The sequence below is a fragment of the Pelodiscus sinensis genome, chromosome 8 (genome assembly GCF_052426305.1).
Source record: "Pelodiscus sinensis isolate ZL-2025 chromosome 8, ASM5242630v1, whole genome shotgun sequence".
NCBI lineage: Eukaryota > Metazoa > Chordata > Testudines > Trionychidae > Pelodiscus > Pelodiscus sinensis.
Window position 1 is genome coordinate 60550031 of NC_143059.1, and position 19896 is coordinate 60569926.

The window sequence follows — 19896 nt, forward strand, 5'->3', positions numbered from 1 at the left end:
TTGACTCTCCATTGCATTATTTTTTTTAGGGATGTTAAAAAGGTGAGCTGGTTAACTTAGGGCCTGCTACCCAGTCTGCTGCAGCCATGGGTTTTAGCCGCAGCTGTGGGGTCCTGCTGGCCTTTCTGCTGGTCCATTCACAGCCAAACTGCTCCAGTCCAGCACAGCTGGCCACCACCAGAGTTCACCGGGAGGGACCGGTTAACCAATAAGCATACCAGTAATGCTTATCAGTATGCTTACTAGTTAACTGTTTAACATCCCTAATTTGTTTGTGCTGTTTGTGTTACTGATTTACTAGAATTTTTGGCTTCTGTCTTGGGGACAGTTGTGTTCCATAAAGATGACTATTGAGCCACCAACCATGTTTCTGAGTCTGAACTCTTCTGAAGTTCAGCGATGTTTAGGACATCCGTAGGTTGTAGGTGTTGTGGGGTAACCATGTATAAGATTGCAAGTGACTGTGTCTACTAGGAATGGTTCAAGAAGCAATTAGTTCAGTGGATGTCACTTTAAACTGTAAGAGTGTTTAGAAATGAAAAATGCAATGATGGTAAAAGATGTGAAGTAAAAAATATAAGAAGACAGAGGCCACTGGAAGAACCGGTGGAGTCTTAGGGAGATAATTGGGGAGCATAGCAATAGCTGTCTGTGCTCACCAGGAAGAGTGAAAGGAACATGCCAGACACAGAGCTATTTCCTAGAGGAGGTGATTGTCAGGAAGAATCTAAGTAAACTAGGGATGGCTCCAACATGGAGGACAAGGAGAAGGAATATATTAACAAAGGGCAAACAAGGCTAGACGACTGGACAGTCAGCACACAAGCATTTTTAAAACAATTATAAATGTTATGTAAATATATGGTAGCAGTTTATACTTATCACCAGGAAAATGGGAGATAAGAGAGGTTTCCAAGAAAGCTAACAGGACAGTTATAAAACTAAGGGCTATTAATCTTGCCCAAATTACATAGGGGCTAATTCTCCCATGTCTTTCATATTACATAGCCATTAAATGAAAGTAAATAAATGAGATTAGAAAAATGAGAGTAGTGATAATAACCAGTGCATTTACATTTGTATATACAAAGTGTTATGTGCAGTGAGTAGCATAGATGGGAACAGAGTCCAATCTCATTCTTAGTCCACCATAGTAAACGTTTCTTAGGGCACGTCAACACACCAGGGCTAGGGCTGAAATAAGCTATGCAACTTGAGCTACGTCAATTGCGTAGCTTATGTTGAAATCGCTTATTTCAGCTTTTGGTGCTGTCTGTACAGCAGGAAGTCTGAGTTAGAGCATTCTTCCTCCGGCTTCCCTTACTCCTCGTAAAATGAGGGTTACGGGAGTCAGCGTAAGAAGTCCTTCAGCTCAACATTATTTCAGCGTGATGTAGAAATAACTGTTGTGTAGACGCAGACTGTGTTATTTCGGAATAACTTGACATTATTCTGAAATAATGCTGCTGTGTAGACATAGCCTTATAGGTTACCTTGCCTATTGCTCCTCCAGGTCTTTCTAATTTACAAATGTGAATTTTCTAATGAAAATACCTTTTTTATTTTTCACAAATATCCAGAATGTTGGCTTGGTTATTGTTTCTTGGAAAGCACTTAAATTCTCAGGTGATGGGCGCCACAATTAGAGGACAGATAAAAGTATTTTGGTAAGAGCAAATAATTTATAGTTTTGGCCAAAAGTAAAGACAGCAATAGAAGCTGCAGCCAATGAATGTATTTAAAAGACAATTATGGGATATCTTTGATATTGCAAAGTGCTTAGTGTCTTTGATTCCTCTTGACTTCTGTAGGAGTGGAGAAGCACAGGACTGAAACCTGCAAACACTCAGGGTCAAATTTTAAAAAATTCAGCATTTCTCATTCCCACTGAGGCACCTACACAACGTGTCTGGAATGGATTTTCAAAAGAATTCAGCACCCAACAGCTCTCATTATTCTCTCACGTCATTGAGGTGTCTAAATCTGAACTCTTTTGAAAATTCAGCTCCAGTTGTGAGGGCTAAACACTTTTGGAAGTCTGTCTGAAAGCAGTTAAGTGGTCTGAGTTAACTTGGCTATCTGACCTCATTCTGTTCTGTTCATATATTACTTACTGTACTGTGAGTCTCAGATTATTCTGAACACAAATCATAACGTATGTGTGAGGATGTCATGATTTTAAAACATTTTGGGAAAATCAAACCTAGAGATTTAACAATATGGTGTTAAGCATGTTGTTGAAGTAGCCTTCTGAAATACATTACCCCTTTGCAAGTCTCTTTGTGCTAATGCAGAAAGTCTTTTTTCTTGTTGCTCTTCTATAATGGCATGCTCCAGTGTGCAATGAGATCTCAGTTGTTTATTTATGACATCTCAGTTTGATGTCATGGGCCCAGAAAAACTGCTAGCTAGTAAGAAAAAACGGATTAAAGAAGAGTTCACTTACTGACACACTAAGTAGGAGATAACAATGAGGAGTTCTGTGGCACCTTAGAGTCTAACCCACAAAATCTTATGCCCTGATAAATCTCTTAGGGCAGTCTACACTAGGAAATTATTTTGAAATAACTTACTTTGAAATAACTCCTGAAATAACTGTTTTGGAATAGCGCGTCCACACTACATGGCAGAATCGAAATAGCACAGAATTATTTCAAAATAGCATGTCCACGCTGATTGAAGCCTGCACTGGATTTAAACCCCCGGAAGCACTCCAGGGAGGGCATGAGGAAGGCAGACACGTCCCGTGACTACTTTTTGAAGCTAGCTGAGACATGTTTTATAGGGGCTCCTCTCTATAGTGGCGGACCACAAGGGATGGTTCGTGGACATTAATGTCGGCACTTTTTCTCCTGACTGCACCATCAGGGTTGGGGTGGTGGACGCGCCCACATGCATCCTGGGCGACGCAGCCTCCCCTGGCTGATGAAACCCTACATGGGCAAACTGGACCCCACTAAAGAGCACTTCAGTGTCAGGTTCAGCAGGTGCCACATGGTGGTCAAGTGTGTCTTCAGCTGCCTAAAGGGGAGGTTCAGGAGTTCCTCACCCATCTGGACTTCGGTGAGCGAAACATCCCCTACATCAGTGGTCCCCAACCTTTTCAGGTTGTCGGGCGCCAGGGGGCGTGGCCGTTTGCCCACCGGGCGCCAGGGGGCGGGGACACTTGCCCGCCCGGGGGCAGCCCCCCCCAGCTGCATGCCTGGGGCCGGCGCTCCCCCCGTAAGCGCCGCGCGTCTGGGGGCGGGGGTGGGGCCAGGGCACGCGCGGCGCCCCCGGGGGCGGGGCCAAGGCCGGTGCCGGGGCCAGGGCACGCGCAGCGCACCCATGGGCGGGGGTCAGGGTCGGCAACGGCACGCGCGGCACACCCGGGGCCGGGACCGGCCATGCACCCAGGGCTGGCACCTGCCACACGCCCAGGGGCAGGGCCAGCCCAGATTGCTCCGCGGGCGCATGTAAAGAGCCCGGCGGGCGCCATGGCGCCCGCGGGCACCGGGTTGGGGACCACGGCCCTACATGGTGGTGGCCTGATGTGTGCTCCACAATATATGTGAGAGCAAGGGGGAGACTTTCCTGCCAGGGTGGGGGGCAGAGGCTGATTGGCTGGACAGGGCTTACTAGTGCTATCAGGAGAGCACATCACAGCTTTTGCTCATCTGGGAGGCCTTGAGGGAGAGTTTCAGCCAAGGCCAGCTGTGAGACTCTCCCATGGGCTCCTCCACAAGGGGGCACTGCATTGACCCTGTGTGCCTTTCTTTCCCACCTCCCCTTCCCCCACCTTCCCTTTCTACCTTCCCCCCCTGCAGACCAAATAAAAAAGACTTTTTGTTTTGAAAACACAACTCTGACTTTTATATGGGGGATATACAACAGAGGAGGGACTGGGGAAAGAATCTGGAATGGGGAGGGGGCGTGAGGGGAGACGGGGGGCGAGGGCATGAGGAGAGACTAGCACCTGCCTCAAGTAGCTCAGGAGGTTTTGGCTGCTGAGAGGTCCCACCATCACATGTTTGAGGGCACTGGTGGCTCCTGGAGTGAGGGGGCTAGGAGGAGAAACCAAGGGGCAGGGAGTTGGGGGATGGGGAGGTGGCTGGTGGCAAACATGCACGCCATGACAGATGTTATGGAGGAGCACATGGCCTCTTGATAGTATGCCAGCTGTTCCCACATGGCCTTCTACTGTTCCTGTTCAGCCTGATGCTTGCTGTTGGTGGCCTGCTCCTGGTGCTCCTCATTGAACCCCTGGATGAGGGATTGGAGGCAGGTCATCTGGTCCCTGGTACGCTTTCTACGGTGGATCCCACACAGTCAGGAAGATGGCATGGGAGGTGGTGGACCTTCCGGGTTCACAGCTGGCCTAGCTGTGAAGAAAAATTAAAAGGGCAGTCAACTGAGGAAATTCTGTACATGAAGTTTAGCTCTAATCTCTGTGCCAATGCCGAAGTTCTCAGTTCAGAGGATGGCAGTGTGCTTCGAGCAAGGCTATCTTTTGCTTAGACAGTGGGCACTTTCCTGCAGGGGCATGGACATCCCAGAGGAGCATCACTACTTCCATGTCCTGGGACAAGCAGGAATGGGGATGTTCTGGATAGGCCAGGAGCCAGGGGATGGAGTAGCTCAGCTTCCTTCTGTGTCCCACACGTGCTGGTTGTGGCACTGGTGGTGTCCTGAAGAGAGAGAACTTGTATTCCTGTCTGCTGAAGGAGGAGGTTGGGGAAAGTGTGTGTGAGTGGGAGATGCTGCTTGCCAGAGAGAGTGTTACTGGAGTCCCCTTCTCTTCCTCCGTCCATCGGGTTCTCATGCAGGGGATCAGTCTCTGCATCATTGCGCTTGACCCGGAATGGATGCTGACCAAGTGTGGGCATGAGCCTGTGCCATATGTGGCACTGTTGGCTTGTCATGGGAAGGTGTTACACCATGGAGTCCAGAGTAAGGCAGGCCTCTCCAGGAACCTTGTTAGAAGGAGTGAGGGGTTCCTGTGTGAGAGCGTCATGGAACTAAGTGCTCTGGACTGGTGCTGTATGTGCACAGGCTGTTGTGTGGTCCCCAGGCTGAGAAGGCTGAGTGAGGAGCATGCAGCCCCTCACAGCCCATTGCCTGCCCCCACATGTGTATAGAGAAAGTGATGGAACTCACCTATAGTGCCTTCACCTGTTCAAGCCCTGGGAGACATCCTGGGAGGGGGTGACTGGCTCCAGGGTGAGGAATATCCTGGCAGGTGAGCATGTAGTTGTGGCTGGCCTGCTCGTCCTCCTCCTCCTCTTCCTTGTCCTCCTCCTCCACAAACCTGTCCTCATGGAGGCTGATTCCGGGCATCTCCTGGCTGGAGTTGATGATGGTGGTGGGAGATGACTGGCCCCCCTCTCGGGATCGCATCCTCCTCTCAAGAGGAGCCTCTCCAGAGCATCTACTTTCTTCTATGGCCTTAGTGTAGGGTTGCCGGAGTTCTTTTATTTTCATGCAATCTTGTTTGAGGGTCCGCATGTGTCCCTTCTCGGCCAGGCTGGTAGCTATAAGGCCATAGACATCGGCATTCCTCCTTCTGGTGCAAAGATCCTGGAGGTTGGACTCCTCCCCCTACACTTCGATGAGGTCCAGGATCTCTGAACCAGTCCAGGCTGATATCCTCTTTCATCACTGGGAAGGGGCATCAGAGGGTGCTGTGGAAGTGCTGGCAGCTGTGGTGGGTGTAAAGGGAGCACTGGGGTTGGCCATGACTCCAAAAAATGCTGTATGGCATAGGGCTGGCAAAGCTCTCCTTGTTTCACAAGCCCTTTCCTTCTGCCTGCAGCTTTAAACTCTGAAGAACAGGAATATTGGAGTTGTCAGAAGTGTGGCCAAAGCAGACACAGATGCAGCTGTAAGAGGCCTCTGAAGGACAATTATTTCGAAATAGCAGCAGTGGAGTGACCACACTAATGCTGTTTTGAAATTTTTTTGAAATAAGCATTATTCCTCCTGGAAAGCAGGAGTTGTTATTTCAAAATAACCATCCCGTTATTTCGAAATAACGGGCTTGGTAGTGTGGATGCTCCGCTTGTTATTTTGAAATAAGGGGAGTTCTTTCAAAATAGCTCCCTAGCGTAGACCAGGATTTCTTCTCTAAGCATTATTCCTCCTGGAAAGCAGGAGTTGTTATTTCAAAATAACCAACCCGTTATTTCGAAATAACGGGCTTGGTAGTGTGGATGCTCTGCTTGTTATTTTGAAATAAGGGGAGTTCTTTCAAAATAGCTCCCTAGCGTAGACCAGGATTTCTTCTCTAAGGTGCCACAAAACTCCTTGTTGTTTTTGCAGATACAGATTAATTCAGCTACCGTATTTTCGGGCGTATAAGACGACTTTTGATGTTAAAAAACATCCCCCAAAAATCGGGGTTGTCTTATACGCCGGGTATACAGCTTTGCGGCTTTGCAAAGCCTCGGGGGAAGCCGGCGGCGGGGCATCCCAGGCGCACCTGGGCTGCCCCGCCGCCGGAGCCCCTCCGCGGCTTTACAAAGCCTCGGGGGAAGCCGGCGGCGGGGCAGCCCAGGCGTGCAGGGGCTGTCCCGCTGCCGGGGCGTCCTCAGAGGCTTTGCTCCCGGTGGCCCTGGTCTGCTGGAGAGGGTCCCCAGCAGACCAGAGGCACCGGGAGCAAAGCCGAAGCGGCGGCGGGGTGCCACACTTCTGAGGCTTTGCTCTGGCAAAGACTCAGAGGCGCGAGACCCCGCCGCTGCTGTGGCTTTGCTCCCGGTGCCTCTGGTCTGCTGGGGACCATCTCCAGCAGACCAGGGACACTGGAAGCAAAGCCGGGGAGGCGGAAGGGCGCTGGGGTATAAGACGAAACCCTATCTTTTAACTAAAAAATTAGGGGGTCGTCTTATACGCCCAGTAGCCTTATACACCGGAAAATACGGTACCCCTCTGAGACGATAAGACAGTGATGTTATCAGAAATCTGTTAACCCAATGAACCAATTAGTTTTAACAGTGTACATTTCACAAGGCACTTAATTTCCAGCTGCAGTCTTAGTTCAGCTACAGAATAATTTTCCTACAAATGTTATGCTGTGCACTACTTGCTATCACAGCTTTCCTGTTGTTCATAATTATAGTAAATATTCTGATAAAACACAAATTTGCCATTTATTCATAGCTGCTGTTTATTTGGAATAACAGTTGGGTGAATGGTATCAACCTGTAGAACTCAGTTCCGTAATAACCCATATCAACTTTATTTATATCGATATTGTATCAGCCAGCTTTATAGCTGCCCCTGCAGATTTTGCACATACCAACTAGCATTTATATGCACCAGTAAAATAGATGCCTAATTGCCCGTGAGAAAAAAATTAGGCTTGTAGCTTAGGCACTGGACTAGAACTCAGGAGTTGTGGAATTAGAATGCCCTTTTCTGCCACAGACTTCCTATGTGACCTTGAGCAAGTCATTTAATCCCTCGTGTCAGTTCCCCATCTGTGAAATGGGGATAACAGTACTTCTTTTCTCCCATCCTTTGTCTTGTCTAATTAAACTAAGCTCTTTGGGGAAGGAACTCTTTCTTCCTACATGTGTGTTAAGTATCCATGATGATGCCTTTACTGGAGTATTACCCTAGCTGTGCCTATTTGGAGTTGGTTCTGCAGCAGTCTGTCCAAGACCTAGTTGTAGGAAAGTAAGTTACTTCGATTCATACTCACTGTGCTTTCCAGCTTGCAAAGTGGCTGTTTGTCAATGCATTAAATAAAACTCCATGCATACTTTATTTCTCTTTATGTCCCCAGTGCAGCAAAACTCTGGAGCATCTACATTCCTTTTAAGCACACAAACAGTCCCCAGGAAACTACACTGCACCCTTAGCTCGAAATAAGCTATGCAATTTGAGCTATGCAAATTGCGTAGCTCAAATTGCGTAACTTATTTTGAGTTAATTTTGAAATAGCTTATTTTGAAATTTGACGCTGTCTACATAGCGCCATATTTCAAAATAAACTGCTATTCTGAAATGTCCCTTAATCCTCGTGGAACAAGGTTTACAGGGACATCGGAATAGTGCGTCCATTATTTCAAAAGATATTTTGAAATAATGGGCTTGCTTAAAATACACAGAATAGCTATTTTGGGATACCCTTTGTGGGCTACTGTCAGCTCAGATTACAAGTGGTATTACTATGCTCCCTGGAGCACATATTGGTATGTATTGGGTGATTCCTTGACTCTGTCCCTTTACCTCTCCCTGTGCTCTCTCTCACCATGGAGTCAATAGTGGGAAGTAAGCTCTGCCAGGTAAAGGACTGGTGGAGTTTACTTTCCTTCTGAATCAAGAGTGAACTAGGGACTAACATTTGCCTCTCTTCAGCAGCACATCTACCATGAGCCTGGTTTAGGCCTTCTGCTGTCTCTTCTGTACATTGACTGCTACACATCAGTGAGATTCTGTACAGGTATAAGAGTCTGTCTCCGTGGATCTGATGGTAGGAATTGAGTCCTAGAAGGAGCTGCTCTATCTATTAATTCTGTGGCTGCCTCCTGCAGTTCCACACCATCCATGTCCGGGGGTTAATTGTCTTTTATCTAATGACCCATTGGCTTCATCACATCTTGTGAAAACACATTTTCCCTCTATTTTTGCCAGCAGGGTAATGCTGTTTCTACATCACATTATTTAAATTCTTGTTTTTAAATATCAAGGCATTTTTGCCTACAATAAAATAACACTCAGGTATCAGAAGACTTCTATAACTCATTCTCTGAGGCAAGGGGGAAGAAACATCTCTTTTCTTCTTTTTCTCACCTTTTATGTGTAGATAGAACTGTCATTGAGGTAGGAACATGCCTTGAAGCCAGTGAATTTAGAGTCTCAGCTGATGTAATTCACTGTAATTCACTGATGTAATTCCAGTGATGTTACCCAGGGGGTATATTTGTTTTTCCCAACAAGTTTATAAATTTAAAATACAGTAATTTCTACAATCCAGGAAAAATCTCCCCTAGTCCTACTCCCTCATGTATCTTCCAGAGGGAGGCATGATCCTATATTGCTGTACCAATCACAAACCTGGATCCTTTGCAGATACAGGCATTCCCTGTGCCCTATCAGCATATACCAAATCCTCAGCATCATGTGCTTTGATTTTGTGTGAAATGTCACAGTCTTGCAGAGACCTGGCCTTTCTTCTGTTGCCCATTATATACAAAAGTGGTGCTTAGCCATGTCACCAGGATGAACCAAAACATTCTCAAACTGTCCATAGACATGCAGAGTGGTGCATGGACACCTTAACTCTACCTGGTGCTGCCCGCAGGGCCACTCAAATATTTGTGGATTTGAGAAGTGAGCCATATCTTGGCACTCCATTACAGTGCTTGATGTGACACTATCAATGGTGGTCACTGGCTAGCATGATAGTCCTCTGTAGACTCAGCATGTTCAGTGATAATGATCACAAAAGTCTAGAGCGGGGTGGGCAATAAGTGGCCTGTAGGCTAGATGTAGTTTGCTAGGGTTAGTGTCTGGTGGGCCGCTGGGTGCTTTATTTACCTGTGTCCCTACTAGTATGGCTGCTCGCAGCTCCTGTTGGCCATGGATCACCATTCCTGGCCATTGGAAGCTGCAGGAAGTGGTGTCCCAGTCTGTTCTTCTTCCCACAGTGTCCATTGGCCGGGAATGACAATCCATAGCCACCCGGAACTGCAAACAGCTTTACCTGTGGGTGCGCAGGTAAATCATCTGACAGCCCATCAGGGACTAACCCTGATAAACCGTATCCAGCCCATGGGCTGCTTATTCCCCACCCATGGTCTAGAGGGTAATAAAATAACTACACTAATCTGAAGAAAGTGTGATATCCTTTCACTAGTTCTTACTGTGGTAGCATTAGGAGGCTTCAACCAGGTTTTGCATAGTGAAGAATAATTCCCACACCTGTACTGGCTATTTTCACATCTGTCTAGCTCACATGGCTGATATCACTGTAGTATCTAGTTGGGTCGTTAATAGATTCAATAATCCTACAAGGCAGGAAATAATTATCCCAGGTTTATGGAGGGATAACTGAGGCACATGGTGGATAAATAATTTGTTCAAGGTTTCCCAGGATATCCAGGGCTGACCTAAAAATTGGACACTATTTTTTCAGGTCCAGTCAAGTGCCTTCCCCATTTGGTCACCGTTTCTACATGCCAAAGGCACAAAACAGCCATCTCTCTTGTGTGAATTTGGATTTATACAAATATTTCCCTTGTAAATAGGGTAGAATTCTTTGGAGATCTGCACAAGATGATGAGGCGATGCTTTCTATCACCTCAGTGGTGGTATTTATAATCTAGGTTTGAGTATTAGCTATTTCATAATCTAGGTTTGAGTACTAGCTGTGGGTGGGTAGAAAGCGGGGGATGCATGGAGAGGGGGTTCCAGAAAGGCGTGGTCATCTGTGTCTGTGGAGGCAGAGAGGGAAGAGTTTATATAAAGAGCCATGGGACTGATTCCAGTTAACATCTTATTCTAATAATAGGTCAGGACAGTCAATTTAACAGATGAAGCACAATGGGTTTTTTGGGGGGGGGTTGCACTAATTGAGCCCTCTGTGACAGTTCTGCTCCTCAGTTTTAAAGTCTAAAGATCTTGATATGCATCATAGATAAGCTATATTATTTAGCACTGTGGATTTTAGGGCTGATTTTAGTTATCCTGCCTGCCAAGGTGCCTAATGTGTCCTTTGAAATAGGAAGCATAACTATGGTCTTCAATAGTTTAAACAGATAGTATTAGGAGCTTCATTTAAACCTGGTGAATGACTATGTATTTCTTACTACAACATTCATTTTGAGTAGGTCACTGTGAGATAAAGCCTAACAGAGTGGAGTGAACAATAGCATGATGCATGGCTTTGTGAAATACAGAAGTCAAGCATGGTACGAGTTGATGGTGCTAATTATAGGTTTTTGGAGATGGGAGCCATTCAAACAGGTTGGTGCTGAGCTTTGCACATGTTCCTTTCTTAAAAGCTCCAGTTATGCCAAATACTTCTCTATAGTGCTGGCTGCATTTTATCACGTTTTAAAAAACTAAAATCAAAATGGTATTTCATTGTGACCTGAAATATGGCACACTAGTCTAGGGAGAACAAGGTTAATTCTTGAGACCACTGTGGTGATGATAATTCTGCATTTCAAATGACTGAGAACTACTTAGTGATATGGAGCTATCATGAGACAAAATGCAGACCTAAATGTTTGCTAATTTGCAGCCAGTCTAACACTTTCCAAGCCTTAGGTTTGTTGGTCATTAGATTTGTTGGTCATAAGAAATTATTGCTAGCATATGTTGTAGGTGTCATGCACTCCAGTGGTCCCAGTTTCTACAGAGCCTGCCTGCCAAGCAAAAGATGTATCTGTATCAGCAAGCTAACACCTTATCCCTATTCGGTTATCTATGCTACAGTGCACAATAGATCTTGAGCTGCTTCTGCAATCCTGAGACTAGAGCCTTTTCTATGCAATTTGAACTCTTGGACTACTAAGTATTGGAGCTTCCGGTGGTCCTTTGAAGATAGAGTGTGCACAACTGAATGGGGGTGAGGTAGGGAGAGAGGCAGTGGCACACAGAGGCTGATCTTTAGTGGCTGACATTCTCTAAATAAGAAATACAAGTACTGATACAAGTATTAGCAGTGCAGCACTGTTGATGACATGCTGTCCTAAAGGAATTATCCGTTTTTATGGCTAGCGTAACCTCTTTTCACTTGGTGCTACCTGGCATTTAATCATGTGGCCATTTTCCAGACATACTATATATCGATTTTTTAAGAACATTTTTAGCATCTTCTCCGGTATGCACACATCCCAGGAGGCACTGGGACCCTAGCCCAGAATTCCAATCTGCTGCAGAGATTATGGAATAGCTACCCACTGTGCATCTCTCCTTGAGTTGATGCAACCTCTGGTAGTAAGAATTTGCTCCGTTGACCATAGCCACCCAGTGGGGACATGCAAAATGTCATTTGTTAAATCAAATGTTCAAAGCTAAATTAAATAAAAGCGACCTAATTTTGTAGTATAGACATACAATAAGAAACAAATTACCCTTGTCCTTGTGTTGGCATGGGTTGGCTTTTATGCATTTATACAGTAGAAAAAACACAGATTCTCTTCTGTGGTGTCACATGGGTAGCTGAGCTTTATGCAAATTGAGTGGACTAGGGAGGGGAAATCCACCCCTCCAGTCTTGAGTCAGGATGTGAGGCTGTAGTGCTGTGTCCCATGGCCTAGCTGGAGAGGAGCCACAGCATCTCCATGGTGGTCTACATAGAGTCAAATCCTATGGCCTGTTGAGCAGTCCAGAGGCTGGGGCCTATCCCTGCCCCTCTCTCTCTATCTCCCCCCTACACACAATGGCTCTTTAAGGGCTCCCAGTGGAGATGGTTACTGTTTGCTCTCAGTAAAAAAGGTCAAACCAAAGAATTTAACCCAGGCCTGCCAGGCAAGTTCATTGAGAAGGAAATCTACCAGCAGTAAACAGGTTACATCAAGCACACAACTCCTATGTTAGACATAGCAATACATTAGAAACTGTACATTCCCTTAAGCAAGCCTCTCATTCACAAACATTCATGGACAGTTCCTGTGCTGGCCCCACACTAGGGATGTGAAAGGTTAATTGGTTAACCAATTAAACAGGATTTTGCATCCCTACCCCACACAGTGCCTGCCTGCCTGGCAAAGAGGGAAGGTGGTTATCAATCTATAGATTGCTACTTTTCTCTTTGTTCCTTCTTCCCAGTTTTCTGGCCTGAAGCAAGGCCTTGGTTGCCTTAAAAGCCTTCTGGTTCACTGTCCCATAATCCACAAAACAGAGTGTCATTGGCATCTTCAGGAGCTTGAATTAAGAAATTCTCACAGCCAGTAATTTATTTTGCTTAATTCTTGTACTTTCTTTCCTCAAAGGAGTCACATGTCTTAAAAGCCTTTCCCAGAAAGTGTGTTGTTACTTATTTGTACTTAATTAGTATTTTTGGAATGGGCTAAACAGGGTGATACCCAAAATCCCCCCATTTTTACTCACTCATCAATTATTTCCTCTGGCTTATGCATGATCTTTTGCTGTTAGGTTATGATGACCAAGTCAGCTTGTGCTTTGTACTGGAATTTCAGTCATACATTTACTTTTGTATGGGCCCATATTTATCGACCAATACATCCAGTATGATTATACGTGCAGCTGAGTTCACAATCCTTGCCAATTTCACTTATTAAGTTTACTTCGGTTCATGTATGCTTAGAGAGGACCTGCTCCAAGAATCCTCTGTTTAAATGTTTAAATCCATGTTTAAATTATGTCGGGTTCTGCTCACATTGTTCTTTTAGTATGGTCACACCAATTTGGCCCCATCCCAAGGCCCTTTTCCTGATCCATCCCTATTACAACCCTCTAATGCCTAAATCTCCCCTTTTAATAGTGCACATGTATATGTGTGCATACATCTGAGAGCATGAAAAAGGCAGAAAGAAAGACATAAAGACAAAAATTACACTTAGTCCCGGAGAGCGAGGCCTTAACATCTTTAGCAGCCACAATCTGATATTCCTGTTTCTTTGTCTAGCTCTTTTGTATGCTCTGTACTTGACCATGATCCTTGAGTATGTGTCCTCCACTTATATCATAAACTTCATGAGATAACGACACTCTTTTATGTGTATGTACCATTCACACTGAGGGTGCTATTGCAAGGGAAGTTTCAGCACCACATTCCTTGCCACAAATCAACACATTCTGTTTCTACATACATGTGTTTCTGTGTTTCTACATACATGTGTTTCAATGTTACATTGTACAAAAGTGTTTAATCTGTTTTTGGGAGAGCTGGTAGGGACCCCTAGATTTAGGTTGCATACTACTTTTCAGGGTTAAAAATTCTTGCAATTTCTTTTTTTGTGTGTGTTTTATTTTTTGAGACATACTGACACCTCTGTTGTTTGCAGCTGGCCTTTGAAATTTGCAGGGAGAAAGCTCTTGGGTTAGAAAAATACCTTTTTTTTTCTCCTCATGAAATTCCATTCAGGCTTAGTTGAGTTATCAACTGTTAAAATTGCCATATGCCTTCTCCTGCATGTATTCCCCAGGATATTGTTTTGTGTATGTCAAAATGCATTCTAAAGAGCAAGTCTTGGGTCACTGCTTCTGCAGCAGCAGCAACATACACTGTACTGGGAATGCCAAAGGGCAGTGGGAGCGACACAGAGGAAAGAGGTAGAGCAGGCTGGATTGCTGTCACCAGGCATATCCCTGGGACACAGTACATGACCTTAGAGTCCTATCTCCCCTCTAAAAGGCACTGTCTGTGGCAGGAACCACTCTGGGGAGGAGAGACAGTGCATCAGGTCAGGCCTTGACTACCCACTGGCTCCAACACATGGCATCAACAGCTCATCCAGTCCCCAAGAGGCTAACAGACTACTACTGCTTGCTGATGTAGTTAGTCCTATAGCTCAAAGAGTGTAAGTCTGTACTAAAATGCTGAAAGTTCTGGTTCAAACCTTGCTGGTGATGTATTGTATGGAGAGGCAGTTATTATAGTTGCACATAGAATTAGTTTCTACCTTTTTCTTTTAGAAAACAATACACTTAGGAATTTGAATGTAAAAAGCTACACCAAAAAATGTATTTTGGTTGCAAAGTCACATTTCAATGTTAGGAAATGCCTAATTGACAATTGAACATGCAACCTTCATTCTGACCTCTTGTGCATCTGCTGTTTGTTACTGTTTTTAGTTATATTATCACATACTGTTTTTACATAGCTTTTTTCACAGGAATCTTGCCTCCTTCAATGCATAGGTTAGACACAAAATGGGGTAATAGTGAGTTTGCATGGGCAACTGTATGCTTGTCATTTCCTTTCTTTTAACATAGGATTTTTTAGTATATATAATATGAGTTAAGTGGTCAGATATGATACCCATACTCATGTTGAACAGTACCTTACTCCATAAATAGCCTGACTGAATTCAATGAGATGACTTGTGAAGTAAAATGCCACTCAGAGTGAGTAAAATTATCCAAATTTGGTCCATAATGTATTGATCACAGTCCACAAAGTTTCATGGTTTGTGTGCTTTGAAATCAGTGAACAGTTCTTGTTAGTTTACTCCTACTTTGTGGAGTGGGAATTTACTTACCATATAGTTTCTCCTTTTCGACTTTCCCGGTAGCTGTAGGGGGAAAGATGCTTTTGTTGTAAATACAGGTTTTTTTATGGTTACAAGTGAGAGGGAAACAGCAAGGTGGCAAGAAGACAAATGGTGAAAAATATCACTTTCTTTGTGCTGAGCACTGTTTTAAGAACAAGCTTTATTTGCAGTTATACTTTCTCATACAAACTAAATTCTTTCCCAGCACACACAACCAACAGGTGTCCTGTTACTTTAGTGTGAAGTGTAACTATGTGAACTCTTTTGGTTTCCGGTTCAAATCTGCTGTTTTTTCATCTGAGCCTCTTTTGTTTGTTTTTTGTACTTTTAAAGGCTTGCTTACATCTTGAGTAATTATGTCTTTTTTGGAAAGCTCTCAACCAGAGTTGCCTGGGAGATTGACAATGAAAACAAATACACCAAAAGCCTATTCTCTTCCTTACTAAAATGTTTTAACACTAAGGAATATAGTTTACTAATAAACAATATTAGCAGGAAAACCTCAACTTCAGTTGGAACTGAAGGAACTTGGAAATGTCAGTGTTGCCTGTTATAAGAAAAAATCAGAGTCTAGGGGAACACACAGGAGCTTGTAGGAGAAGAGAAAAGTAGGACAAAATTGCAGATACCAATAAGGATGTAAAGGGTAAAGCTGTTATCCAGTAAGCATTAGCCTTACTGGCATGCTTTTACTGGGGTAATCAGTCAACCAGCAGCATGGCTTGGCCTGGCTGGAGCAGTCTGTGGCATTGTGCAGCAGCATCTGCCCAGCCCAGCTGGAGATGGCCACTGCCCATAGCCTGGTGCAGCGAGCCCTGCCTGGGTCACCCAGACCAGTCCCCAGCCATGGTGCAGTGAAACGGGCCCATCCCAGCCTGAGCAGCCCCCATCTGCAGTGCAATGGGCTTGGCTCGGCCTGGCCTGGCCGAAACAACCTGTGGTATGGTGGGCCTGGCCGGGCTGGAGCAGCTCCCCGCTGCAGGATTCCAGTTAACTGGTTAATGGTGAACTTTTTAAATGGGATTTTACATCTCTGGTTGTCAAGTTACGTGATATTTGGTATTTTGTTTTAAAGCCCCAACATTTGCAGGCATGTGATTACATAAGAATCTTAACTTCCATGGGGAGTAAGGGGAGAAGTACATTTGCAGCCCTTACAGTTGTAGAGAAAATCTTGAGTAATTATATTGAGTAAGATTGACCCCCTAAATACTCACAAACTGGAAGGCAAATAAAAAGAACTGTAAATGTTTTTACAAATTTTCTTGATTTTTAAGCCAATCTCATGATGTTTTGCAGGTCTAAGACGTGATTTGAAATGCATGGGTTGGCAATACTGAACATTTTAAAATTCTTGCAGAATATGGATGTGTGTTAAAGTGACAGGAATAGGAAAAGTCAGCCCTAAATCAAAAGAGTTTCATACAGAGTTGCTTGTGGAAATTCTTCACTCATACCACAGATGTGAACAAAATTTGCTGGGCTGATACAATAAGCACTGAATCATCCACTTTGTTTTGTGCAGTGATAGGATATAAAACAAGTGGTGAATTCATGTTATTGTTACAATGAAAGCAGGGCAAAGGTATTTCTCCGTTTCTTGACAGACAGTTGGGACTCTTGAAAAGTTTAGATTCAGATGACAACGATTTTAGCCAGGTCACTCTGGATTTCAATATGTCTTCTCTTGCTCACTCTCTCTGCCTATCATATACAGCGATCACCTCATTAACTAGATACTAAGCATGGGAAGTGCATGCATCTTACCCAGTTACAACCTGCAAAGTTGTGGAAAGTGAAGACATAATTTTTTCCAAGCCAAGCTCCTTAGCCAGTGGTTTAGCAGCTTTCTAGTGGCATTTAACTTAGAAAAAAAATGCAGAGCTGGTTTAAATGTTCGTTGTTCACCTTCCAAACCAGTCTAAGGTGAAGACTGTTTGGTTACATTTTTTCCCACCCCACTTCACTGAATTATTCTGTCTCGCAGGCAGGAATGGCAACTCCTGAAAACCCGGAGCAGCTGATAATTGCCTTGGAACCCGAAGCTGCTTCCATCTACTGCAGAAAGCTGCGCCTTCACCAGATGATAGACCTGAGCAGCAAAGCACCCGTCAATGGTTTTAACTCTAGTGACACCGTAGGAGCTGGATTTACACAGGGTACCTTTTCTACTAACTGACTTGAGATTTAGTGCCTTTGGCCTGCATTAGATTTAGTCATGAGGACAGTTTTCTTACCATTTCCTGAAGGTTATCATTGCCTCTTTCTGTTAGTGGAACATTACGGGCTCTTATGGGAAAACTTCACTAGTTTGCTCTTTTGGGCACTGATCTGGCAAAAGGATGTGCACAGTGCTTAACCTTAAGGGTAGATCTAAACTATGCTTTATTTTCGAAAGAGGATATGCAATTCTTCAGGAATTTGCGTATCGTCTTCCGATCTCACTTTCAAAAGCAGAGCTTTTGAAAGTGAAAGTAGTCTAGACGCATTTTTTTTCCGGGAAAACTCCCCTTTTTGCGAAAAAAATCACATAAACCTCATTTTTTAAGAAAGAGCATTTTTGTTGTTGTTTTATTTTTGAAAAAGCGGTTTTTTTTCCCAGAAAAAAAACCTGCGTCCAAACTACTTTCACTTTTGAAAGATCGGAATTTGCATATTCTCTTTCAAAAATAGAGCATAGTCTAGACATAGCCTTAGTGTGCAGGTAGCACTATTGACTTTACTGAGACATGAGGAACTGCTCACAGGTTTGAAGTTAAGCAAAGGCATAGTGTGTGCAGGATTGGAGCCTTACTCCTCTGTTTTAATGTGATAGCTAATTGTTTCCTAGTGCAGATTTAAGGTTATTATTGTGAGCTAACCATGATGTGTTAAACTAGCTGTATTAATTTAATAACAGATTACACCTTAATTTGCCATTGATGTTTCTGGAATTTATGTCACGAGTTGGGCACTTAATAATTTTTGGTTCATAATTACATTAGTTACCAAGAAATTGTCAGCAATCACCAGTAGTTAGCAAAGTTGTGTTGTGTGATATGGCACGGCATTTTCTCCAAACTTAGAAACTACGTATTTATTGTATTTCAGATATCATGGTGTGTTATCTATTGTGACTGTGAACGTGGAGTTTTTACTTGCTCATGTGGTAGGTTTGGTGCAGACCAGTATCCCCTCTAAGCTGAGGGGCAGCACAGCTTCACAGGTGATTAATCAGCCCTGCCCAGTCAGGCTCAGGGCTCTTTGCAGGAGCTGACTGGGGGAGGGGTCTGATTAATCATCTGTGAGTCTGTGCTGCCATGCAGTTTAGAGGGAACATTGGTGCAGATTCATTTACATTGAGAGGCAGACATTGTGAGTGTAATTTAACTAGTTTGCAGATGGATCATCTTTCACTGCAGAAGTTTTTGAAAATTGCCATTCTGATTGAGTTAGAATCTCCACAGTGAGTAAGGGACAATGAAGGTCCAAATTATCTGCTATTTTAAACTGGTGCAGCTACATTGACAGCTGGGGAATTGTGCTTACAGCAAAATGTGTTTACAGCAGCATAGAATTTGGTAAAAGATCTCTGTCATGTTTTCCAGCTCAAAACAGCAAACACAAATGGAAGATTCAGCTAATAAACTCATTCAAGACATTTTATATCTCCTGGTACTTAATGGAAGCCATTCTTTTAGTTAACAGGATGTGATGACCCAGTTTGCCCCCAGAAAATTCATAATTAGTAAAATTGATTGAGTCCTTTTAATAAAACAGCATCTTATTTATCTAAATGAAATAATATTTAGCCACCACAATTTTAGTTCTGTCCATACCACAAAGAACCTAATGCTGGTTTTCAATAGTACCACAGGTAAAATCCTCACCCCTGCACAAAGCCTATGTTAAGTGGTTCAGAGGGGTAGCCGAGTTAGTCTGTAACAGGAAAAGCTTAAAAAACAACAAACAGTCTGGTAGCATTTTAAAGACTAACAAAATATGTAGATACTATCAAGAGCTTTTGTGGACACAGCCCACTTCTTCAGATAACCAGAATGTTGGATATGATTTTGGTTCTGGTCATCTGAAGAAGTGGGCTGTGCCCACGAAAGCTCATGATACCATCTACATATTTTATTATCTTTAAAGTGCTACCAGACTATTTGTTGTTTTTTATGTTACGTGGGTTTGCCCAAGGGTGTCTCTTAATGGGCAGGAGGATAACAGCCTCCCTCCAGTGCCTAGACCACAGAATTTCTTTACAGTTGGAGTCTAAGCAGTGGTGCACCCCTAAAAAAGTGATTTTTGGCTAGTGCAACCATATATTTGTAGATGTTCTAGTCATGCCTCTGCCCCTGTCATATGGCTGCCATCCTGATTCTAGCTGATGTAGCCCCTGCTGAGCATAGTTCTTACAGAACATAGGGGTTCACACATTCTGCCCCATCCTCTGTATAGCTGAGCCACACCGATTCCACATGCTCAAAACCTTCCGTGACCCCTTACTTGGGCTCCCAGGAAATTTGTCTCTATGAAAATAAAACTATTTTTTTCTCTTTGTTTGGTTAAAGGGGTCTACAGGACTGGGCTGTTGAACAAAATCTATTCACCATGTTGTAGGATTCTGTTAAAAGTCAGTTATTTTTCTTGACTTTATAAGGTAAAAGTTGGTGTAGATAAAAAAGGATTTAATTCAGTCAGAATTAATAGAAACAAGGCTTTGAGTGAATTAATTTAGTCTTCAGTC

At 43.9% G+C, this 19896-nt stretch overlaps 1 protein-coding gene across 6 annotated transcripts in view; it reads left to right on the forward strand.

The window, feature by feature from the left end:
• HSPA12A (heat shock protein family A (Hsp70) member 12A) overlaps positions 1-19896 on the forward strand; it is a 220886-nt gene that overhangs the window by 184892 nt on the left and 16098 nt on the right. For all 6 annotated transcript variants that reach the window (XM_075935390.2, XM_075935391.2, XM_075935386.2 and 3 more), the window contains one exon: positions 17155-17326. In XM_075935390.2, the coding sequence (XP_075791505.1) occupies positions 17155-17326 (172 nt within the window). The remainder of the gene's footprint in view (positions 1-17154; positions 17327-19896) is intronic.